This window comes from Indicator indicator, chromosome 6 (genome assembly GCF_027791375.1).
Source record: "Indicator indicator isolate 239-I01 chromosome 6, UM_Iind_1.1, whole genome shotgun sequence".
Taxonomy (NCBI): domain Eukaryota; kingdom Metazoa; phylum Chordata; class Aves; order Piciformes; family Indicatoridae; genus Indicator; species Indicator indicator.
Window position 1 is genome coordinate 23,508,862 of NC_072015.1, and position 25,608 is coordinate 23,534,469.

The window sequence follows — 25,608 nt, forward strand, 5'->3', positions numbered from 1 at the left end:
TACTGCAGAGCCCTGTAGCTGCGTCCTGTGCCCTTCTCACCTGGTTGGGTTTTCAGCTGCTCAGAGCCACGCTGGCTGTGGTGCCAGCTGCTTGGCTGGTTGAACGGGTGAGTTCTGTTAGCAAGACCACCTCAGGTTTGCCGTGCTGTGCATGCCGCGGCTGCCGACTATCCGCATCCACCACCATCGTTTGTCATTGCTTTCAGAGCACGGAGCCGACAATCCACAGGCTGAGCACAACCCTGGAGTTCTCTCTGAAAACCAAACTGAGAAACGCGGCGAGGCTTCCCCCTCTCGAGCAGCCCTTGCGCTCTGCGGTGCTGTCCCAAGGGGAGGAAAGGCGCTCGCCTCCTTCAAAAGCTGTCCTAAGAGAGCTCCACTACCTTACCACTGCCCACCGGGGAGCCGGCAGACCCCAGCCTGCAGAACCCGATTCCGGCTCCGCAGGTACGAGCCACCCTTCCGCGCCCGGCCGCACACAGGCACAAGACACCGGCACCAGCAACGGCTGAGCTGCGCTCGCCTCCCCTTCGCCTTTCTTCACCCGCGCAAAGGAGGATCCCGAACCGTGTTTTACTTTTCTCAGCTTTACAGCCCCCTCCCCAACATCCTCCCGGAGCTCTCCCAGCGCCGCCTGCGCGCTTCCAGACAGACTTTCCTCCCTGCCAACGGCGTGAGCATCAGGTGGGGCAAAGAAGAACGGCGACACGCGTGCCTCCGAAGCGCTGACTGCGGCGTGGGGAGCCCAGGAAGGGGTTGGGGTTACCCCGAGTCCCCCCCATCCCTGCAGAGGGGGCGGCGGCTCTTTCGCGCCGGCTCTTGCCCAGCCTCGCCACGGCAGCAGAGGGGCAGAGACTCGGGGGGTCGTATCCTGCTCCCCTTGCGCTCCCGTGGCACAAATCTTCCCTTCTCTTTGGCCCCTGCCTGTCGCCCTCCCTTGTCCGAGCCGGGGGCTTCCCGGGCTGCGGCGCTGCAGGAGGCAGCTGCTGGCTGCCGCGGCCCTGCATGGCCGGCACTCGGGGCCAAGAGGGGACACTGCCCTTGCTGCCCATCCGCTCCTCCTCCGCTCATGTTTTCCGCTGAGATCATTTCAGTTTCTCTCAGTATTCTTGTTATCATTATGCTTTCCTTACGCCACTTTTCCCCTCCCTTCCATCCCTGGCCACTAGCGCTCCGCACCCTCGTCAAGGGGATGGATGTTTGGGGTTGGATGTAGCTGAGGAGGAAGATTAGCCAGAGAAAGGGAAGGGGGAGCGAGAGGGAGAGATTTTGCTGTGGTCTCTGGGCTGATTGGAAGAGGCAGTCACCGATCTACGGCCGAAGGATTGGCAGCTAAACTTTCATTGTGCCCTTTTGTGCGTGTGGAGGTGTGTAAATGGAGAAGTCGCCTCTCGAGGGAGAGAATCTTTTCAATTTTCCTTTGGCAGGTGCAGTTCAAGGAGGAATCCGTGAGCATTTTGTCTGATCCATGAAGTGATTAGGGGTGAGGAAACTGTTCCTCTCCTCTTACTCTTCCTTTCCCAGTTTTGAAACCATTCTTTCCTCACCACTGCCACCCTCGCACCCTTCCCCTCCCCTTCCCCTGCATTGAGTGAATGGGAGAGTCTCCAGGGTTTTCTTCTGCTTCTCGCCCTGGAGTGGAGAAGTGAGAGGACATCTCTCTCATCCTCAGCCATCTCTATCTCTCTCCATCCATTCCCGAGAGGATTTTAGGGTTTGCAGCCTCTTGCCGCCGCTGCCACTTGACACTATGCTGCACGCATGGAGAGGGTTTTGCAAAAATGGATTTGTTCGATTTTAAAGGATTTCTTCTCTAATAAGGATCGCGTTGCACACGAATATGACTAAATCCCCTATTTGGTAAATCTGTCTTCCCCCCACCCCTTCTCTTTGGGTTCCCTCCCGCCCGCCCCCACCCCTTCAGAGGAGCAAGCACAGGGAGCTGATGACGGACCCATTAATCCCTTCTTCAATGCATCAAAAGAAGCCGAAGGGCTGGAAGTGGCTGGGCTCGGAGTCCTGCAGGAAACGCTTCGACCTGCTTTTGGTTTTGTATGAAACTGGTGACTAGGGGCTCGGCTCGCCCCACCGCCGCCCGCCGGCACCTGGATGCGCGGGTCGCCGCCGCCGTTCCCGCCGCGATGCAGCGCTTCTGGTGGTGCTGATGGCAGCTCGGGTGTGATGGGGTTGAGCCGGCGGTGATTATTTGAAGGGAGAGCGAGCGACAGGAAAGGCTGCTCCGCTCTGCTGTGCGTGTGGGATTCGGGATTTATTTTTTCTTCTTCTTTTCCTACTTCCATCCTCTCCCCGCCACTGGAAGTCCTCCCGTATCTAAATGGAATTAGTGGAGACCGAAGCCCCTTGTGTAAGGCACAGACATGACCCATGGGCGCAGCTTCTTTCACAGTGAGTATCTTCCCCCACCCCAGAGCTGAGCTCCTCTGTCGCGCAGGGGCTCCTGCCCTCCGCTGCCCGTACAGCGCACCGGGACGCGCGGAACCCCCGCAGGAGCACGCAGCACCCCCGTCCCCGGCACTCTGCGCTGCAGCGGAGGGGAGCCGCTGTCTGTCGGGTCTGGGGGCCGTGGGTGGCACGGAGGTTTTCACCCGGGCGAGACGCGTCTGGTGGCTTTCGGGGTGACGGGGTGGAGAGGAGGGGAGAGGCCCCAGCCGTCCTCGCAGTGCGGCGCGGACCCGGCTGCGGCTCGAACCGAAGGCCGAAGCACCGCGGGGCATCGCGGTGAGAGCGGCCGCAGAGGGCGCGGAGCTCGGGAGGGCTGCGGGGCGAGGGCGGCAGCTAGGAGGCCCCGAAATGTAACAGCTGTTCGTGGAGGACCCCCAGGGCTTGAGTGGGTGGGACCCCCTCTTCCGCCTCGGTTTCGCAGAGGGGTTGCGCTACCGAAGGGGCTTGACTTGGCCACGGCTCCTTCCAGCCCTCTCTCTACGCCCACACCTGTGAGACAGCAGCGCCGTGGCCAGGTATTGCGTGTCCAGCAACTCTTCGCTGGGCTGGAGCCATGGCCGTGCCAAAACACAGACTCCAAAAAGCTGCCTGGCCAGCAGAGAAATGTCTCCTTGTACAGCTTGGAAGAGAAAAATGCACCCATCCAAAAAGCTGCAGCGATGCATTAATTAGAGTGGTACTAGAAGGCACGATCGTAATTACACCCCTGATTAGGAGGGAAAGGGGGAGGAGGAAGGCAGAGAGAATGCAACAAGACATTCGGTGGAAACTTCTTTAAGATAATTCCCAAACCCAGATAATCACCGTGCTGTTGCTGTGCTGTCAAAGCTTCCCAAGTGACAGCTTGCAGTTTGGGAAGATTGCAGCTCTTTGGGGTCTTTCCCCTCTGCCCCTTCCCACCCCCTCCATCCCCTCCAACCTCCCATTCTTTTCCTGTGGCTTGAGAAAGAAAAAGGTCATGAAATGAAATGAAATGGGCTGCCTTGATGGCTTAGGCAGCATTATCTTTTCCCACAAAAGCCCCTAATTTCAGTTACTTTCTGACAATATACGGGTCTTAGTGTTAATATCACTAAATCAAGAGGCTTTTTTTTTTTTTTTTTTTTTTTAATTTGGGAGAAGTATTTCACTTCCTCTATCCAAATGTCAGATATCATCTGTCCAGATAAAACTTAGCTTCTTCTTCTCTGAAACATTTTATTATCAAGATTATTTTGACTCCTCTTACCAATCAATGCTGACATGATGCCTAGATGATCTTGAAGGTCTCTTCCAACCCAAGATATTTACTCTGTGATATGTAAGTATAACTCCCTGCTTTGGAATAACAGAGCTCTGCATCTTGGAAACATCCTTTCCAGGGCTGACAGCTGGAGCTGAAAAGACCCAGTGGCAGCTGGGTAATAACATGTCTGGGACTTGGACCAGTTCTGCTTCTCCAAACTTGAAATTTTTCCATATAGAAAGGAGGAGAAAGCAGTTGAATGAAGGTGGTTGAAATGAAGGTGTAAGAATCAGAGATGAATTGTTAGAGACTGCCTGAGAGGAGACATTTCTCACATGGGGCTTGCCTGGCTGTTGTACGTCCTAGTCTAACTTCCATCAATCCATGCGCAGAAGAGATGCCAGCCACTGGCTCCAGACTCTCACACCAATCCACCTTACACCACGGAGAAATTAGGTCTGGGCAGTGAGGATTACAGCCAGAGATGCAGGATGTTCACTGCACGAAAGGCAAATAAGGAAATGAGCAACTTAGCAAAGGGGCAAACCCTGCATTGCCTTCAGACTCTGACAGCCTGCAGGCAGAGTCCCAGCCAGCTCCTATTTCCAGAATGCATCCCTGAGGAGGGGAAGGGCTGTGAATAGTTGGGAGGCATTCAGATCTGAGCAGAAGATGCAATGTTCTCGCTGAATGCCCACGACACAGAAGAGTTTGTAACTACCATCTCTGCCAACATCCGTCCCTGTTAGCTGAGGCATTCAAAGAGATGCAGAGGCTGTGAATCTGACCAACTAACAGTGAATATGCTGCCAGACCTTCATCTGCCCAGAACATCAGCCTGTCCCTGCTTGAGAAGGTAACCATCACCTGTGTCTCAAACCCTCTGTCACACCCAAAAGGGTCAAAGGCCTATAAACAGAGATCTCAATGCCACCAGAATACTGGAAATAGGGAGGATGGCTCCCTTCAGGGTGAAAACTGAGCACAGCTTGCAGCATAAAAGCTGAAAAATGCCTAAAGCACCATCTTGGAAAGGATCAGTTATGTAGCTAGTTCGTAGCCCATGATGGCTTTCAGTGTCTCTTGGGGATGAGAAGAGGCAAGTATGCCATTTAATTATCTTTGCTAAGGACCGCAGGTCCATCAGTTCCTCATCACAGTCAATAACACAAATGGCAGCTGATTGACCCCAGTGCTCCAGATCAAACACACAGCTTCAGCTCCAATTCAACTGCAGTGCAATCTGGGCACTATGTGCGGGCTTAAAGCCAAGCCAGCTGGGGTCAAAACCTTGAGTGCTCCAAGAACGGATGGATTTATTCTGTTTTTTCCCTTCCACTTCTTCCTGTAGCCAAAGAGGGCAAGAAAATGCTGTCATCAGTGCATGATTTCTTCCTCAGGTAGCTATCTAGTCACTGATCTTTCAAAGCAGTCTCATTATGACTGGTCCCAGTGTTTACCTCTTAGCCTTTTCTTGTTAAAATATTACACTCAGAAACTCCCAGAACCTCAAGTATTATCACCAGGTTGTGGTCTATCTCAGACAGGTCACAATTATTCCCCAAGAGGCACAGCTGATCTGTCATGGTTTGAGAGAGGAGCTTGCTGTTTGTGGAATGGGCTGCAGATTCACTGCAGCACAGAGCAACACCCTCCCGGCAAGTCCAACAAAGTGGATTAATGAGACTTTTAAGCACACACACTAATTTGTTTCCCTGGGGACGTGCAAATGCTTTGATGGATATGGAGAACCCAGCCCCTCACTTCCTTCATACTCCCACTGCTCATTTTCAAATGTTATTATGCCTCAGTGAGAGAAATTAGTGAGTCCAGCAGCACTGAAACTTAGCAGTCCTTTGTCTCCCTCTGGTAAAAAGCAGCCACTTCTCTACTACTGGCTTGAGATGTAATTATATAAATAAATAGTAGTAAAATGTTTAATATTGAGAAAAAAAAAGAAAAAAGAAAGAGGGGAAACATTATTGCCTGGAAATTTCCTATTAAACCCCAAAGATCTCCTTTTCATTTGGATGGATTTACTGAGCTGGATATTTAAAAGGGCTTCCCTTTTTTACACAACCTTGTTTACACAAAATGTACAATTTAAAGATGCAAGCAAACAGGAACACCTTTCCTTTTCCCAGTCCTTCTGTCTAATTTGTATTTTTTAAAGGTGTTTACAAGCGATTTGATTGCAGGCACTGCCATGCTGTGATCTCTAATGCATCTTTCTCTTGCAGTTGTAGCAAGTCTAATCATCCTACATTTGTCTGGGGCAACCAAAAAAGGAACAGGTATGTGAGCTTCACAAATGTTTGTTTGTTTATTTATTTATTTTTTAAAAAGACATACCAGCATCCACAGCATAGATTTGAGTTGGTTTGGTTAGTTCTTGGCATTTTCAGTAGTTTACTTCCTTGCTGTGTCTGTCCTTTGTTCATTTTGAGCACGCTACAATCCAGCAAGTTCCTTGTGGAAGTAGAATTCAGACTCTGAAACTGGGTATTATTGGTGTCTTTGTGCAGGGTGGGGAATAGAAAGTGGCTCTGAAAAGCCCTGGATGTCAGGTGTGGTGAGAGCCAAGCACAGTATGTGTCTGAGCTTGGGTTGGAGTGCTCAGTCTCTGCAGGCCTGAATCAATTCCAGGAAATTAGGATCCATGTCATACCCAGCTTGGATACAGACCAGGAGAAAGAGAAACACTTGCAGAGCAGAAGGCAGATCTCAGGTGGTTAAAATCGTCCTTGGAAGGTGTCTGTTTCCCTCCACTGATGGCAAGAGGGAGCCTCAAACAACTCAGCTCTGCACTAGATGCTCAAGTTGACTGGGGCACTCCTTTGGAGATAGATACCTCATTTGTAGCCAAATACAGGAGTCCTCTCCAGACACCTCTGTGATGTCTAGAACCTGTCATACTTCTTTTTAAAGCTAGCTTAGGTACTTCTCCCTCTGAAAAATCCATCTTCCTTTAGCCTATTTGTTAAAGTGTGATGCCCAGGAAGTGATCCTTTATCTGCTTCAGCCTGCACAGACTCAAACCTTTGTCTCCAGGCCCTCTGCCAATGTGCAGAAAGGAGTGCAAATGTTTCAGGTCTACGAAGAAAGCAAACAAGAAGGTCTGACTCTGCTCTCTGATGATTCACTTAGGAGAGGGAAGGTTCTGGACTCTGATTCCTGGCTTCAAAGCTACTGAGGCATTTTATAACAATCTAGGCAGCAGAATCCAGGAATTCCCCCCTGCCTGCCTCAGTCTGGTGATTAGAGAGTCAAGCTGCTGGGAGTTTAAAACAATTTGTATATTCTTTCATAGGCCTGTGGGGTTTTTCTCTTGGTTTTATAACTCTGATATGTTCCAGCATACAGCTTGCTGATGGATCACACGCTTGAGCCTCCCAAGATACACAAATGGGAAACTCCTGTCTCCCATTTCTTCTGCACGTGCTTTCCCTACAAGGTTATTAGTTAAAAATCAGTGTAAATAAATCTTCCTCTAGACACCCAAACCTCTTCACTGCTTTCAGAAACTATTTTGAGTGAGAATTCTATGTTTGTACCCCTAAGGAACAGCTTTGCTTTCACTCAGGTCAATGGGCATACTTTGAACCTCAGCATAAGAAAGTTGAGGTGACTAACAGAAGGGGCTGCAAGGGGATGCTGAGTGTCACAGGGCCACAGTAATCTGTGAGCTAATTACCTACTGCTTGATGTGATCCTTTCCCAGAAAAGCAAGCTACTGCCGAAGGACAGAAACCAGTGCAGTGTGGAACCTGGACAAAGTATGCAGAAGGAGGCATCTTCACATCTCCCAATTACCCCAACAAATATCCTCCTGACAGAGAGTGTGTCTACATCATAGAAGGTGAGCAAAGAGTCTTTGTTCAGAGGGCAACTGGTGAGGGAATTTATAGGATGTCAGGTAGTGATAGGACTAGGGGAAATGGAGCAAAAATAGAAGTCGGTAGATTCAGACTGGATGTTAGGAAGAAATTCTTCACCATGAGGGTGGTGAGACCCTGGAACAGGTTGTCCAGGGAGGTGGTAGAAGCCTCATCCTTGGAGGTTTTTAAGGCCAGGCTGGATGTGGCTCTGAGCAACCTGATCTAGTGTGAGGTGTCCCTGCCCATGGCAGGGGGGTTGGAACTGGATGATTCTTGAGGTCTCCTTCAACCCTGACAATTCTATGATTCTATGAGTCACTTAGTAATGAACATAGAAAAATTTCTTTGAGGATGTTCAGAGAATCAATGGAACCTAAAATAGTGTAAGATGACAGAAGAAAGAATATTTTAAAATGAGTGAAAAAAGTGAACAGAGGAAACATAAAAGCTTTTGACTTTCACATAGAAATTTAAACTTATAACTGAGTGAAGCAGAGATGCAAGCAGAGGCAGGAAAAGTTCAGTGGTGAAAGTCATGCAGAAATTATCCACAAAGTGAGTGCAAATGATCTTCCAAATAAATGTTTATGAGAAATTCATAGAATCCCAGAATGGCTCAGGTTGGAAGGGACCTCTGAGTTTATCTGCTTCAACCTCCTCACCATGCCCTGAGACACCTCTCAACTAGACTCAGCTGCTCAAGGCCTCATCCAGCCTGGCTTTCAACACCCCCAGGAAGGAGGCATCCACAACCTCCCTGGACAACCTATCCCAAAGTCTCACCATCCTCAAACTGAAGAACTTCTTCCTCAGGTCCAGTCTAACTCTGCTCTGCCTCAGCTTCAAACCATTCCCCCTGTCCTGTCTCTAGACACCCTCAGAAAAAGTCCCTCTGCAGCCTTCCTTCACTACCTGAAGGAGGATCCCTTCAGGTACTGGAAGGAAGCTCTAAGGTCCCCCTGGAGCCTTTTCTTCTCCAGGCTAAACACCCCCAGCTCCCTCAGCCTGTCCTCACAGCAGAGATGCTCCAGCCCTTGGATCATCTTTGTGGCTTTCTTCTGGACTCACTCCAACGGTTCCATGTCCTTTTTATGATGGCGACCAGAAAATATCCATAGGGTGAGCATAAACATGATGTTACATCTCATTGTTTATAAGAGATGAAAATAAGTGGGGAAAAAATCCCAGACCAAACCAAAACCAGAAAAGAAGAAGAAAGGAATAAAAAGTAGCTGTAGGACAGGCTCTGCTCAGGAATGTCCAAGGACAGGACCAGGGACAATGCGGGCAAGCTGGAGCAGAGGAGGCTCCACAGGAGCAGAAGGGAAAACTTTGTCATTGCAAAGGTGACAGAGCCCTGTAGCAGGCTGCCCAGAGAGGTTGTGGTGTCTTCTTCTCTGGAGACATTCAGAACCCACCTGGATGTGTTCCTGTGTAACCTGCCCTGGATGAGCCAGCTCTGGCCAGGTGCTTGGACTGGATGATATCTGGAGGTCCCTTCCAACCCCTACCATTCTGTGCTTCTGTGACACAGTTTTCAAAGAGCAGAAAACTGCAGGCATGGAGGTGATGTAAGGAAGGTCAGAGGTGTATTAGAAGCAGCTCGTGTGGTTTCTTTTCATCAGCCTTAGCACAACAGATGTCGAAGGGATTGCTGTAAAAATAAATCAGTGGAAAGTAATAGAGACCAGATACTGTCAGAGCTTAGTAGCAGAAAAGATGAATCAGGTAGAGAATGTTAAGTCATTGAACCAAGAAGACTCATTCATGAGTTGTGAATACATGCAGAATACAACAGCAACACTGTTTCTGGCCATGCTTGATTGGACAGAATTATTACCTACAGATGATGGAGGCAGGAATTAGAGACATCCTGATTTTGCTGAAGGTGCAGGTAGCACCCAGAGAGCTTTCTAAAGGTCTATAGCTGGTAAAAATTGACTTAGCTGCTTTAGAAGCCTCCGCCAGGCCCATTTAGAAATCACTCCTTGCAAATCTAGCACTGAGGTACTAAAAGAAATATATTTTCATTTGCCCTGCTGAGGCCAAATCTGGAATATTTTGTCCAGCTCTGGGCCTCTCAGTTCAAGAAGGACATCAGGGAGCTGCTTGAGAGAGTACAGAACAGAGCTGCAAAGCTGCTGCAGGCAGTGGAACATCTCCCTGTGAGGACAGGCTGAGGGAGCTGAGGCTTGGAGTAGAGGAGCCTGAGAGCGCCCTCATTCCTGTTGATAAAGATGTGCAGGCATGGAGCCAGGCTCCGCTCAGGGATGTCCAAGGACAGGACAAGGGGCAATGGGAGCAAGCTGGAGCAGAGGAGGTACCACAGGTACAGAAGGAAAAACTTTTGTCACTGTGAAGGTGTTGGAGGCCTGGAGCAGGCTGCCCAGAGAGGTTGTGGAGTCTCCTTCTCTGGAGCCTTTCCAGACACATCTGGATGTGTTCCTGTGTGACCTGCCCTGAGTGAGCCTGCTCTGGCAGGGGTGTTGGACTGGATGATCTCTGGGGACCCTCCCAATCCCTACCATTCTGTGATTCTGTGTGACTTGGTGAAGACCCCAGCTTGTGGTGTGTTGTAATAAAATAGAATTTCATCTCCTGCTACCATTTCCTCCCTTCCATTGGAGCTCATCGTAAAATGTATGCCTGCCTTTTATCATTTCAAAATTACTTGGGTGAAATAAGGGAGCTAACAAAAATTTGTCATGATCATAGACTGGGAGTTTCTAAAGGAGAAGAAGATTTCTGTTTGTAGAGGCTTCTATCTCAGCAGTCAAAGGCACAGACAGATCAAACAGCTAGAAGTTTCTTTCCTGTTTGAGCAGTGATGATAATTAGCTATTGGAACAGGCAGGAAGCTTCAAGTCCAGATTGGATGTCTTTCCAAGAGAAATCTTTTAGGTCATCCAGAACTCAGGGACTAAGTACAGAAGTTGTTATGCTATAGAGGAGCTTCTGCTGAATCCCATGGGCCTCTCAAAATGTGATGAGAATTTGTGGGTTGTTTTTCTTTTAGTCTCATTGAGCATATAGCAAATGTAGGGAAGAGCTGAGTGTACACAGGCAATTCCCAGCTGGGCCCAATTGCACTCTACTTTTGCATATTCATGGCTCTAACCTGGCAGAATTCACAGCTGCCCAGAACAACTGCAGCAGGGCCAAGCTTCAGCCTTTGCCAGGCTGCAGAAAATTTGGCTTGTGTGCTCCAGAGGGAAATTTGCAGATGAGGTTTGGTAGGAGCAAATGTCTAATGTATTTAGATAATATAACATATATATAATATATTAATATGTTATTGATACATTGATATATTTTAATATATTAATATATTATTGTATATAATGTAATATCATATATATATAAAATTTCATGTAGTATAAATATATATGAAAACTATTAGGTGTATAGATATTTATATATAACACGTTTAGATATAACATTATAATTTTTTTCCCCATCTCTGTAAAACAATTCTAGTCCATTACCATGTAAGCACAAAACTGAGTTACAGAGATAGGAAAGAAATCTTCCACATCATATATGTTTGTGGACATTTCAAGTTCATTCTCCTGAAGGTCTTCCATTGAACTCTTTGATCCTTAAAATCTTTGGTCCTAGATAGTTCACAGGTGTTAGAAAATGGTTCTGTGTCAAACCCCCCCTGCTCAAAGTCCTTTTGTATTTGCTGTTGATTTTTTGGGTTCAGAAAGTTCCCATCAAAACAAGGAAAGCATCTTCTTTTCAAAGGAGGATTCATAGATTCATAGAATGAGTGGGGCTGGAAGTGACCTTAAAAATCATCTAGCTCCAACCCCCTGGAGGGGGGAAGGGGCATCCCCCCTGTTCTGATTAGATGTGCAGATTCTGTTCTAGTCTGGAGGAATTGGATATTCTGGGCTGTTTGGTTGGTTTGCTTTTTTCCTCTGTAGCTGTGCATGGATTGTCAGTAGTCATGATTCTGGACTCGTCCCTACTACATTTCTCTAAGCTTTGCTTGTGACCACATCTGCACACACTTGACTGCAAAAGCTGTGGCACAAGCTGTTTGTCTACACAATACCTGCTTATTTTAGCTTGCATGTGGCAAAGAAACCCTTTGCTAAGGCCAGAGTGGGAGGCTGAAACAATACGAGTTCAAGCTGGGAACTGGACTTGTGTGTTTTCATCCCTCAGCCTCATTTCCAAGGAAGAGTTGATTAATTTTGCTTCTTAAGTAGGTTATTGCAGACAAAACATTTAGACTTTAAGTACCTACAAGATGAGGGTAGATTTAGACTGGAGATTAGGAAGAAATTCTTTCCAGTGAGGGTAGTGAGACACTGGAACAGGTTGCCCAGGGAGGTTGTGGATGCCTCCTCCTTGGAGGTGTTCAAGGCCAGGCTGGGTGAGGCCTTGAGCCACCTGAGCTGGTGGTTGCCATGGGGTTGGAACTGGGTGATCTTTAAAGACCTTTTCAACCTAACTGTTCTATGAATCTATGACTTCACTACACTTGTTTTATGTTTCAAATGAGATGATAAGTGATTCTTAATTAATTAATGAATTAAGCAGAAGCAGTTACACTCAAGTTTGTCCTGGAGTGCAACATGTGTAGAAGCAGAATTTGTCCTTCTTGCAGCACAATTCTGATCAATTGTTTTTCATCACCTTTTTGAGCATTAGGCTAAAAAAGGGAAAAATATTCTAATTAACCATTCTCCCTAAATATAAGAAATGTTTTTTTTTCCCAGTTGCCTAAATTTCTTAGGAAGATTTTGTGTTTGAATCCCCTGTTAACTGTATCTTGCTTTACAACATAGATACCTCTCTTAGTTTTGCTAAGTGCAAGACCTTAAGATGCATCAAAATTGCCACAACTTGCAGAGGGACCTGGGAGTATTGGTTGAGAGTTGACTGAATATGAGCCAGCAGTGCCCAGGTGGCCAAGAAAGCCAATGGCATCCTGGCTTGTGTTAGAAACAGGGTGTCCAGCAGGGAGAGGGAGGTGATCATCCCCCTGAGCTCAGCACTGGTGAGGCCACACCTTGAGTAATGTGTTCAGTTCTGGGCCCTTCACTACAGGAAGGACATTGAGGGGCTGGAGCATGTCCAGAGAAGGGTAATGAGGCTGGAGAAGGGTCTGGAGCACCTGGGCTGAGAGGAGGGGCTGAGGGAGATGGGGGTGTTCAGGCTGGAGAAGAGGAGGATGAGGGGAGACCTCATTGCTCTCTACAGCTCCCTCAAAGGAGGTTGGATCAAGGAGGGGGCAGCTTCTTCTCAGAAGAAGCAACAGTGCCAGAGAAAATGGTTCCAAGCTGCCCCAGGGGAGGTTCGGGCTGCATCTCAGGAAATATTTCTGCACTGGAAGGGTTCTCAAACACTGGAATGGTCTGTCCAGAGCAGTGCTGGAGTCACCATCCCTGGCACTGTTCAAGCAGCTGTGGACCTGGTTCTTAGGGACATGGTTTAGTGGTGACCCTTCAGTACTGGGTTGAGGGTTGGACTGGATGAGCTTCAAGGTCTCTTCCGACCAGATATATTCTGTGTGATATATTTGATTTTAATTTTTATTTGGGGGTTTGAAGGTATTTGGTTCACAAGATAAAAAGATGCTTTTCTTTTCGTCTCCAGCTGCCCCTAGACAATGCATTGAACTCCACTTTGATGAGAAATATTCCATAGAGCCTTCTTGGGAGTGTAAATTTGACCACATTGAAGTCCGAGATGGACCTTTTGGCTTTTCCCCAATCCTGGGACGTTTCTGTGGACAGCAAAATCCACCTAAGATAAAATCCAGTGGAAGATTCCTATGGATTAAATTTTTTGCTGACGGTGAGCTGGAATCTATTGGGTTTTCTGCTCGATACAATTTTACACCTGGTGAGTACAAATCTCTCCATTTTTTTGGATGGAAAAAGCTTAGCAGATGAACTTTGTTGATGATTTGTAGCTGCTACTGACTAACATCTTTAACTGGGACTAGGTGTGCTGTCCAGGAAAGTAGGAAAATGAGAGTCATCAATGGTTCTTGGGAAGTTGCAGGGTTTCTCCTTTATTATTACACTGTGCAGCTTTGCTTTCAAAAGAGTCATGGATAAATTGTTCTAATAATAGGGAAAATCAAAAGTTATTATCCATGAAAATTCCATCCTTGCTTTTCCACTTCACCCATGGTTTCCCCAGTTGAGGAGTGCAATGCTTCTCCCTTTTCACTAAAGCAAACTGTTACAGGCGTTGCCAGAAGAAGTCTGAGGTTCAAACTGTAAAATGGATTAAATATTCTGCTAATAATAAAAGAAGGAAATCTTAACTGAAATTGCACAATTATTCAACAGAAAATGGCTCAGGTTGGAAGGGACCTCAGAGCTCATCTGCTCCAACCTCTCCACCATGCCCAGGGACACCTCTCAATTACACTCAGCTGCTCAAGGCCTCATCCAGCCTGGTCTTGAACATCTTCAGGCAGGAAGCATCCACAGCCTCCCTGGACAGCCTGTTCCAGAGTCTCACCACTTTGGTACTGAAGAACTTCTTCCTCAGCTCCAATCTAACCCTGCTCTGCCTCAGCTTCAAACCATTCCCCCTTGTCCTGTCTCTAGACACCCTCAGGAAAAGTCCCTCTGCAGCCTTCCTTCAGTACCTGAAGGAGGATCCCTTCAGGTACTGAAAGGCAGCTCTGAGGTCCCCCTGGAGTCTTTTTTTCTCCAGCCTGAACACCCCCAGCTCCCTCAGCCTGTCCTCACAGTAGGGAGGGCTCTAGCCCTTGGATCACTTTTGTGGCCTCCTCTGGACTCTTTCCAGTGGTTCCATGTCCTTCTTATGATAGAGACACTTTTTTGTGCTGGGGATCCTTTCCACTTTAAAAAATTTAATCCTATAAAGTAACACAAAATTCATTGTCATACTTATTATTAATTCCACTCCCCCTCTCCTCACTTATTATCCCAAACTTGCTGATTTTAAATTTCCTTTTTGGCTGCAGCCTCACAATCCTGCTCTACACTGCTGGATCTGACGTAGTTCTGGACCTTCTCATGTATTGAGTGATGAGTCAGACCTTAATATAGCTGCCTCCAAAGCACTGTAATTATTCAGTGATTTTGCCAATTGTGGCACTATTGTTTCAGCTAAATGTTTGGATTAGGTGGAACAATGTTCTTTAGAATATCAGCTAAAATTAACAGGCTCCTAGTTCAGCTTGCTTAATTTTTCCACTGGCATCACAGAAGAGAGCAGGACCACCTGAACACTTCTCTGCATGGTTTTCTTCCCCTAATGCAAGAAAAATAGCTCTAAAACGAGCCAGCAACCTTCCATTTTCTGGCTTTCAGGTGGAAACCTGTTTAAAAGAACACAGAATTTCTGTAGCAGCTTTGTAGGTAGCTGTAGATGTTGAGTGTAAATGGACAAAAATGGAGAGGATTCTGCCCTTGATTCTGCTTTGCTGAGACCTCACCTCCAGTCCTGCAGCCAGTTCTGGTGTCTCCAGCATAAGAAGGACACAGAGCTGCTGGAGTGAGTCCAGATCCAAGACGATCCAAGGGCCGGAGCAGCTGTGCTGTGAGGACAGGCTGAGGGAGTTGGGGTTGTTCAGCCAGGAGAAGAGAATTCTCTGGAGGGACCTCAGAGCTGCCTGGAAGGTCTCCCTGGGCAACCTGTTCAAGTGTCTCACCACCCTCACTGGAAAGAATTTCTTCCTAATCTCCAGTCTCAATCTGCCCTCCTCCAGTTTCAATCCATTCCCTCTCTTATTACTCCCAGCCCTTGTCAGGAGTCCCCTTATGGCTTGCTTCTAGCCCCCTTCAGGTACTGGTAGGCTGCTCTAAGGCCTTTCTGGAGCCTTCCCTTCTCCAGCTGAACAGCCCCAGTTCAACTATCCTCTGTCTAAAGACTATCAAGGAACGATCCAAAGCAAAGATTAATCTGGAAACTATCAGTGTGTAGAGCTGCTGAACACTCGGGGGAGCTGCAGTTTGTTGCAGTCATCTCACTGGGCAGAAACAGCACCAACTGCAGCCTGCCTGGGCAGCTTTCTACATCCCAGTGACAAACACAACAGAGATACCTCTTTGGTACCAGCAGTCTTCAGTGTTCTCCACCCCTGTGTCTCCTGCAGTCCCTTCAGCTGTCACTTCTGCATTCAGTATCTGGGTGGAAGCTCTGGCCTGTGGAGGAAGATGAGCAATGTGATACTGAGTGTGTGGCTGTGTGACAAGATTGAAAAGAAATGAAGGAAATATGACTAAAATTGAAGCTGCCGCCATTTATTATTGTTCGAATAGTACCTGGAGAAGCAAGGGAAGAAATTATTTGCTGTGTCTGCAGGGGGTACAAAGGCAGCTAACTTGATGAAGCTGAAAAAAGAAAAGATCAATTAGGGCACCAAGAAAAATGTTCCAATGGAGATCAATTAGTCTGTGCAAGTCAAAAGAGCCCTGACACCTGAGGCAGGTTGAAAGTTATTTGGACTCAGTCCTAAAAAAAAAAAAAAAAGAGCAATTACTTAGAACAGTTCTCAGGAATAGGCAAACTTCTGGAACTTTTTTGTTTAATAAGTTCTTCACTCCTTGGCATTGAAATATTTGGATCTCCACCTGCTAATGTCAGCCAGCAATGGGCACTGGCAGCCCAGAAGGCCAAAAGCAGTCTGGGCTGCATCCAAAGCAGAGTGGCTAGAGATGGAGAGATGGGATACTGCCCCTCTGCTCTGGGGAGACCTCACCTGCAGTGCTGTGTCCAGCTGTGGGACCCTCAACACAGCCAGGACATGGACCTGATGGAGATGGTCCAGAGGAGGCCACAAAAATGATCAGGGGGCTGGAGCAGCTGTGCTGCAAAGACAGGCTGAGGGAGCTGGGGTTGTTCAGCCTGGAGAAGAGAAGGCTGCAGGCAGATCTAACAGCAGCCTTCCTGTGTCTGGAGGAGGCTACAAGAAGGCTGCAGAGAGGCTGTTCCCAAAGGCCTGCAGGGATGGGATGAGGAACAACAGTTTGAAATAAGGGCAGAGCAGATTGAGACTGGATGTGAGGAACAAGTTCTGCACCAGGAAGCTGCTGGAATGCTGCAACAGGTTGCCCAGGGAGGTGTTGAGGTCCCATCCCTGGAGATATTCAAGGTGATGCTGGACAAGGCTCTGGTCAACCTGATCTACTGGAGGATGTCCCTACTGACTGCAAGGGGGTTGGACTGGATGCCCTTTGGAGGTCCCTTCCCACCCAACCCATTCTCTGATGTTGAAGTCTAGTGGAGTTTCAACACTCCCACCAAGCTGCAGCTGAAGCAAGCCTAATTCTCTTTCCATAATTTCTGCTCCTTTTAAATAGATGTTTGTTTGTTTGAATTTATTTTTTTTTATCAGAGCACTTTCCAGCCCTGTAAAAGGTGAAATCTAGCAGTAGAAAAAATGACTTTAATGACAAATGCAGGCCTCTAAACAACCCCAACAAAAACACAGCCAGTGTGTGGCAGAACTAGCTCATGAAGAGGATAATTTAGGCTTTCATTTTGGTGATTTTCTAAATGACAGGGGGGAAGCAAGAGGTGGTTGAATGAGGCTCTGTGTATGGTGTAAGGACCGAGTGCTTGAAATGTCAAAACTCTGAGTGAAGTGAGGAAATTGTCTTTCTTTTCTGTTATTCCTTGTGAATGCCTGTAATAAGCAGCTGCAATTTGGCTGTGATTTTTAAAACCATTTTGTAGACCTGGGAGTTTATAAGCAAAGAAAACAAATTTACTCTTTAAATATGATTTTAATTACAATTTGTATTGTGAAACACTGATAAACTTTGATCATTTCTGGATGGAACTCTCTGAACCTACCATAAAGGTTGGGGTTGGTTTTTTCCAAGCCTCACATGGAAAAGAAACAGTATCTCAGGCTGCAAGAATTTCAGGTTGTTCTCGTTCACTTTGAATGGAAGTATAATTGGCTGGGGAAAGAAAGGAGGCAGGGAACATGAATACTGTGTCCAGTTTGGGACTCCCCAATTCAGGAGAGACAGGGATCTGCTAGAAAGAGTCCATCATAGAGCCATGAGGATGATGAAGTGATTAGAACAGGTCTGCTATGAAGAAAGGCTGAGGGCTCCAGATCTAGACACAGCTCTGCAGGTGATGTCTCCCCAGAGCAGAGGGGCAGGATCCCATCTCTCCATCTCTGGCCAAGCTGATTTGGATGCAGCCCAGGCTGCCATTGGCCTTCTGGGCTGCCAGTGCCCATTGCTGCCTTCTGTCCAGCTTCTCATGATTCCCCTTTGCTTTAAACACTTGTAAAATGTGGACATTCACCAATGTTTTCCCTACTAATTCTTGATTCTCTGTAACGCTTATGAAGCATTTGGAAGTGGCAGAGCAGGGAAGTTAATAGAGGATTTTAGTGAACAGCAAGCCTGGGTAGTTGTTTTCTACAAGTGTTTGGAAGCAACTTCTTGTTGTATTCACAACAGCACCTCCCAAATCTGCTCAGCAGCTTAATTAGTGATTCTCATTCAAATATTTTAAGGCCTTTTTTATCAAGAAAAAAAATATAGAAACTTGGTGTCTCATATCTAATGAGTAGAGAGTTTTTGAATTCTCTTCAAACTTGGTCCAGATCTTCTGACTTCCTTGCCTGGCAGATTCTCTAATAGCTCTTAGTGGGATGCACTTCTGGCTGATTGTGTTATGGCCTCATCCTGGCAGCACTGTTGTCTGCAATAGTTTCCTTTGGTGACCTTGGCCATGTGTATGTCTGCAGAGATTCTGCTGACATTGAAGAACCACTTTTTTCTTTAGTTATCCTTTCCTTCAGTGTTGAATTTTCGTCTGTATGTATCACATCCACAGCTTGCTGAGGTGTTATAGGTATGGACAATAACTCCTAACAATCAAGGGGACTACGAGAAAGCTGGAAAGGGACTTTTGACAAGGGCTTGTAGTGATGGGACAAGAGGGAATGGACTGGGGGGTTGGTACTGGATGATCTTGAAGGTTCCTCCCAACCCAACCCACTGTATGAATCTATCAATCACCTCAGTGCTTTGGTCTACTCAATGTGGCTGAGGCCTTTCTGTTAGGCAGAGAAGCTCTTTGTTATTCTAGCCACAGAGCTGCAAGTGCTCAGATTCTGTAGCTGTCTGTACAGAAAAACGATGCGTTTCTGTCAGAAACAAAGACATATTCCTATCACTTGTTTTCAGTCTCCCATGTTTTCCACAGAAACACACGGAAAAACTTTGTCACTGTGAGGGTGGCAACCCTGGAGCAGGCTGCGCAGAGTGGTTGTGGAGTCTCCTCCAGAGACTTTCCAACTCCACCTGGCTGTATTCCTGTGTGTCCTGCCCTGGGTGACCCTGCTCTGGCAGGGTAGGTGGACTGGATGATCTCCAGAGGTCCCTTCCAATCCCTGACATTCAGTGGTTCTGTGATGTTTGTTGGTTTGATATTTGCATAGGTTCAAGTAACTACAGTTATGGACTTTCTGTTATTGTCTGTTTAATGAAGGATTTCTCAGCTCACACATCTCGCTCTTGACATATTTAGTTTTCCTTAACAGATATTTCACTCTTTGAGCAGTGCTTCTAGCTAATTCCTCTTCAAGAAATGCACACAAGCCCCTTGGTAGGAAGCTCCCAGTCCTCTCTATCTAACAGAAAGATTTCCTGTCAATAATCTGTAGCTCTGATTCTGTGCACTGCAGGAAAAATCAGGCATGAACTGATTTGCTTTTATTTTGCAGTCTGCAGCAGTTAGTAGGATGGTAAAAGTGTCAGATTGAGATGTATCCTCTCTCCGCCTTGGATGTTTATCCTCATCAGCTGGTTGATTTTTCTGAGGGCTTGGTAAAGGGCTCAATCTAGAGGCTCTTTGGCTTACCAGAGGTGAGGTGAAGGTTAGTAGCTGTGTGCTGTCACCTTACTGTAACTTTTGTGGTACTGGTGGCTGTGACCAGTGCTGATTTCTTTCCTCTCTGTTTGGAAATGCAAGGCTATGTAAATCTTTCATCTCAGGTGACCCATCTGAGCTTCTTTGGTGCTCAGAAATAAAAGGAGGATTGTACTTTCTTCAGCATTGATAGAAATGTTGTCCTAACTGTTTTTTAAACATAGCTCTAAGGTCTCCCTGGAGCCTTCTCTTCTCCAGGCTAAACAGCCCCAACACTCCCAGCCTGTACCCATAAGGGAGATGCTCCAGCCCCCTGATTATCTTTGAGGGAGGGACTTTTGACAATGGTTTTTAGTGCCAGGATGAGAGGGAATGATTTGAAGCTTGAGGAGGGCACATTGACACTGGAGATGAGGAAGAAATTCTTTCCAGTGAGGGTGGTGAGACACTGGAACAGGTTGTCCAGAGAGGTTGTGGCTGCCCCCTCCCTGGAGGTGTTCAAGGCTAGGTTGGATGAGGCCTTGAGCAACCTGGGCTAGTGGGAGGTGTCCCTGCCCATGGGAGGGGGTTGGAGCTGGATGATCTTTAAGGTCTCTTCCAACCCAAACCATTCTGTGAATGTGAATCCAACCAGATCCAAGAGTACTTTTCAGCTGTCTGGGCACACAGTCTAGCTGAGAACCCTTCATGGAGAGCTGCCAGTGATTGACAATCAAATCAGGTAACATTATTGTTCACCAAATTACTTCTGCCCTGCGAGAGCAATTCTCAAGGCAGATATTTTCTGTTTCTGATTAAAACTGCATCATGCAATATAATATATCCCACAAATATCTTCTGAAACTGAGAGATTGCCCTCACATTATTCTCGCTCTGAAGACTCTTCCAGTTATGCCAAATGCTGCACCTTGAGATGGTCACAGCCTCGTCTGCAATTCAGGAGGTAAATGAGGGTCTGACGTTTGTGTTTCCTCAAACAGGAAAATTTACCTTCAGTGAGATAGAAAGCTTTGGTCTCTGCTGCACCATCTAAAATGAACTTTTGATTCAAATGTTTGTTATTGTTCAGAGTGATGAGACCTACCAAACAATTGAGAATGCCATCAGAAGGAATGAATTCAGTGCAGAAGTGTGAAAAGCAAATGGTTTTGATTAACATTTGAAAAAGATTGCTTCAGAGATCGTAACACATTAGAGATGCAGAAAGTTTCTTTGAATACTTTGAAGCCAAAGGACTACATCTAATAGCATAGAACCACAGAGACATAGAATGGTTTGATTGGAAGGGACCTCAGAGCTCGTCTGCTCCAAACTCCTCACCGTGCCCAGGGACACCTCTCAATTACGCTCAGCTGCTCAAGGCCTCATCCAGCCTGGTCTTGAACACCCCCACAAAGGAGGCATCCACAGCCTCCCTGGACAGCCTGTTCCAGAGTCTCACCACCTTCAAACTGAAGAACTTCCTCAGCTCCAGTCTAACCCTGCTCTGCCTCAGCTTCAAACCGTTCCCCCTTGTCTGGTCTTTAGACACCCTCGGGAAAAGTCCCTCTGCAGCCTTTGTGGAGGATCTCCTCAGGTACTGAAAGGCAGCTCTAAGGTCTGCCTGGATCCTTCTCTTCTCCAGGCTGACCACCTCCAGCTCCCTCAGCCTGTCCTCATAGCAGAGGTGCCCCAGCCCTTGGATCATCTTTGTGGCTTCCTCTGTCCTCTCTCCAGCAGCTCTGTGTCATTCTTCTGCTTGGGATCTCCAGAGCTGGAGGCAGGATTGGAGGAGAGGTCTCAGCAGAGCAGAGCCAAGAGGCAGCATCCCCTCTTTTGCCCTGTTGCCCACACTCCTCTCTTGTTGATACCCCCAATCTCCAGCAGGGACTGCTTGAGTCCTGAGTGAGGTTATGAGAGCCGAAGTGCCAAATATTTCCTGGAGGCTCAGGTTGACACAAAGTGCTGTCTGTGGCATGTCCATTATTCAACACCTGTGCTAGCATGACGGAGCAGGCAGCATGAAATGTGTTGTTCCAGTCACATCCCATTCCCCTCGCTGCCTCTGAGGAGCCAGGAGATGTTGTGTAACAGGACTTACCAACATCATTTGCCAGCTGTTATCTGATAGTTGAAGCTCAGAAGCGAATGTTATCAAATCTGCTGCTTGCAGTATGTGGGTTAATAAAAGATTGTATGATTCTGGCTTTCTCTTGGGGTTATTATTTTTGTTTCTTCTTTTATTTTCTTTCCTGTAGCTCATTTCTCAACTCTGTGCAAGTGAATATTAAAAGAGAATGATGAAGATTATTACTATTATTATTAACAATATCTTTTTTTTTGTTTTTTGGCCTTAATGCTGATTTCCTTTGGTGGCTTATATTGCTGGTTATTAACTGCTACCAAGTGCAAAGTCTATACTGAAATTACAGAAAGGAATTTTAGAATATATTTATGTAATAAGTTTATAAGATATTTATTGAATTATGTGCATAAATTTATATAACTTTTTTTTAATAAAGTGTAGCCAGATGAGTAGTTTACAATACAGAATTGGTTAAAAAATCTGTTATCAATTATTATAACATTTATATATTCAATTGTATGAGCAACCTCATCTAGTGGGAGGTGTCTCTGCCCATGGCAGCGGGGTTGGAACTGGATGATTTTTGAGGTCCCTTCCAACCCTGACAACTCTGTGGTTCTGTGATATGAATCCCTCTATCTGCTCACTCCACAAGAATAATTTGTAGCATTATCATAGAGTGACTGAATGGTCTGGGTTGGAAGGGACCTCCAAAGGTCATCATTTCCACCTGCCCTGCACTCAGCAGGGACATCCTTCACCAGATCAGGTTGATCAGAGCCCTCTCCAACCTCATCTTGAATATCTCCAGGGATGGGACCTCAACCACCCCCCTGGGCAACCTGTTGCAGCGTTCCAGCAGCCTCCTGGTGCAGAACTTGTTCCTCACATCCAATCTCAGTCTGCTCTTCTCTCATTTCAAACCATTGCCCCTCATCCTGTCCCTGTAGGCCTTTGGGAACAGTCCCTCTGCAGCCTTCTTGTAGCCTCCTCCAGACACAGGAAAGCTGCTATTAGATCTGCCTGCAGCCTTCTCTTCTGCAGGCTGAACAACCCCAGCTCCCTCTTCTTGTCCTCATATCAGAGCTGTTTGGAGACAGTGCAGGAAATCTCTTGTGAAAGTGAACTCTTCCCACGTGGAAACTAAAGGAGATGTTTGAGTTTCTCATGTGCGATGTGGCTCTCTTCAAAAAGATGCCCACAGCAGGGAGCTGTTAGTAGGTGCAGAGCGAGTTGACGTTTCTGCTTGTGTTGGAAATGAGTCTTAATGTGCAGTCAACTGCAGGTTACTTCCTGAAGTATTGCAGGTAATATATTCTGTGGGCTATAAAGGCTGGCAAGACCTTAGTTCTTCAAAAGGTCTGGGAATGCTGAAGTGACTTATGTATTCTGTGGAATGTTCTGAGGTAAAAGCAGGAGAAAACCTTTCTCCTGTGTTAAAATAACAATAAGTTGCTTTATATCACAAAGTGTTTCCTATAACCTCCCTCTGTCCTGCAAAGTCCACTCTATGGACTGGATGAGCTCTCTCACAAGGCTATGCAGAGTCAGTGCTCACTGGCAGCAAGCTGAAGAAAAAGGTTCATAGACTTGTTTGGGTTGGAAGGGACCTTAAAGATCCTCCAGTTCCAACTCCCTGCCATGGGCAGGGACATCTTCCACTAGCCCAGGCTGCTCAAGGTTGCTCATCCAACCTAGCCCTGAACACCTCCAGTGAGAGGGCATCCACAACCTCCTTGGGCAACCTGTTCCAGTGTCTCCCCACCCTCACTGTCAAAACTTTCTTCCTCATCTCCAGTCTCAATATGTCCTCCTCAAGCTTCAGTCCATTCCCTCCCAGCCTATCACTATAAGCCTTCAAAAAAGTCCCTCCCCAGCTTTCTTGTAGCCCCCTTCAGGTACTCAGTGTAGACCCTGGTAAAGGTTACTGGTAGGTCTTCTGTTTTGCTCTCTATTGCCTTCAGAAAGCCAGAAAGAAATTGAGATTTCTCTGCCCTAGCTGAGTTTTAAATTACAACATGTGAAATAGAGAAAGAGATTGTGAATGTCTCTCATAATATATTGTCTTTCCTCAGACTGATGTATTAAAATACCATATGCTGAGCTCTGTGATGCTCTTGCTCGCTTGTCTCTGCAGAAATATTTTTTTAATTCTTCAGTAAGAGAGCAAAGAAGGATTTCAGAAGAGAAGAACTTGGGGTAATAGTGTCAGTAATTGCTGCATTAACAATTAGTGTAAGAAGAGAGTGGAAGCTTGCAGCACAGAAGGCCAATGGCAGCCTGGGCTGCATCTAAAGCAGCGTGGCCAGAGATGAAGAAAGGGGATCCTGCCCCTCTGCTCTGCTCTGGGGAGACCTCACTTGCAGTGCTGTGTCCAGCTGTGGGACCCCAATACAGGAAGGACATGGACTTGATGGATTGGGCCCAGAGGAGGGCCATGAAAATGATCAGAGGACTGGACAATCTCTGCTGTGGGGACAGGCTGGGGGAGCTGGGGGTGTTCAACCTGGAGAAGAGAAGGCTTCAAGCAGACCTAACAGCAGCCTTCCTGTGTCTGGAGGAGGCTACAAGAAGGCTGCAGAGGGACTGTTCCCAAAGGCCTACAGGGACAGGATGAGGGGCAATGGTTTGAAATGAGAGAAGAGCAGACTGAGATTGGATGCGAGGAACAAGTTCTGCACCAGGAGGCTGCTGGAACGCTGCAACAGGTTGCCCAGGGAGGTGGTTGAGGTCCCATCCCTGGAGATATTCAAGATGAGGCTGGACAGGGCTCTGATCAACCTGATTTAGTGAAGGATATCCCTGCTGATTACAGGGGGGTTGGACTGGATGCCCTTTGGAGGTCCCTTCCCACCCAGACCATTCTATGATTTTATGATTCTATGATTCCGTAATTTTATCATTCTATAATTTTATGTTGTCTTAGTTGTGGAACATTTCCTATTTCCAGAACACTGGTCTATAATTATATCTCACTGTCAAGTTTTAGGACATTGACATTACAGCCAAAACATTGAGCAAAAGCTAATTTTTCTCTCTCTCGATTTTTAAGATCCAGATTTTAAGGACCTTGGTGCTTTGAAGCCCTTGCCAGGTTGGTATGTTGGTTGGTTATGGTTGGTTTTTTTTGGTTTTTTTTTTTTTTTTTATGTGGCACTTTGGAGGACTTTTGCACTCTTGCTGTAGAAAATATTTCTGTTTTGCTATTCAGGTTTCATTTTTTCTGGTGTTTTGTTATTCAGTTTGTGAGTTTGAGATGGGAGGACCTGAAGGAATTGTGGAATCTGTACAAATTGTCAAAGAAGGCAAAGCTTCTGAAACTGAAGCAGTAGACTGTAAATGGTACATCCGAGCACCACCCCGGTCCAAGGTCAGTCCTTCATTCACTTGCTGCTTTGCCATTTAATTTCAGAAATTGACTTCTCTAATATCTTCTGCACTTCTCAGTACACTCAGATCTTGTTTAATAACTTTTCAGCTTGAACTCGTAGACTGGTTTTTGGGGGGTTTTTATCCCACTGCCATGGAAGGGGAATTTGTCACCTCAGCCAAAATGATGCTATGGGCAGCACTGAGCTGCTTCTTGGGCTATACCTAATGCTCTTAAATTCTTCTTTAATTATCCTCTTTTTTTTTTTTTTTTTTTTTTTTTTTTTTTTTTTTTATGAATCAATGTGTTTTCTTCAATGGGAGATAAAACCTTACCAATTTTCATTTTCAATACGTTTAAAGTGTTTCAAAGTGTGACCAGCAGGTCAAGAGAGTGGATTCTGCCCCTCTGTTCTGCTCTGGTGAGGCCACACCTAGAGTGCTGCATGCAGTGCTGGTGCCCACAGCGTGAGAGGGACATGAAACTGCTGGAGGTGGTCTAACAGAGGCCACAAAGATGATCAGAGGGCTGGAGAACCTCCTCTCTGGGGATAGACTGGGAGAGATGGGGCTGTTCAGCCTAGAGAAGGCTCCAGGGAGACCTTAGAGCAACCTTCCAGGACCTGAAGGGGCTACAAGAAAGCTGGGAAGGGACTTTTGGCAAGGGCTGGGAGTGACAGGATGAGAGGGAATGGATTGAAGTTTGAGGAGGGAAGATTGAGACTGGAGATGGGAAAGAAATTCTTGACAGTGAGGATGGGGAGACA

General features: G+C 46.7%; 1 protein-coding gene across 1 annotated transcript in view; it reads left to right on the forward strand.

Moving 5' to 3' along the window:
• Positions 1–2,378: 2,378 nt before the first annotated feature.
• Positions 2,379–25,608, forward strand: part of NETO1 (neuropilin and tolloid like 1) — a 43,955-nt gene continuing 20,725 nt past the window's right edge. The window contains exons 1-6 of the mRNA XM_054381706.1: positions 2,379–2,406; positions 5,929–5,982; positions 7,410–7,547; positions 13,177–13,425; positions 24,525–24,566; positions 24,715–24,842. Of these exons, the coding sequence (XP_054237681.1) occupies positions 2,379–2,406; positions 5,929–5,982; positions 7,410–7,547; positions 13,177–13,425; positions 24,525–24,566; positions 24,715–24,842 (639 nt within the window). The remainder of the gene's footprint in view (positions 2,407–5,928; positions 5,983–7,409; positions 7,548–13,176; positions 13,426–24,524; positions 24,567–24,714; positions 24,843–25,608) is intronic.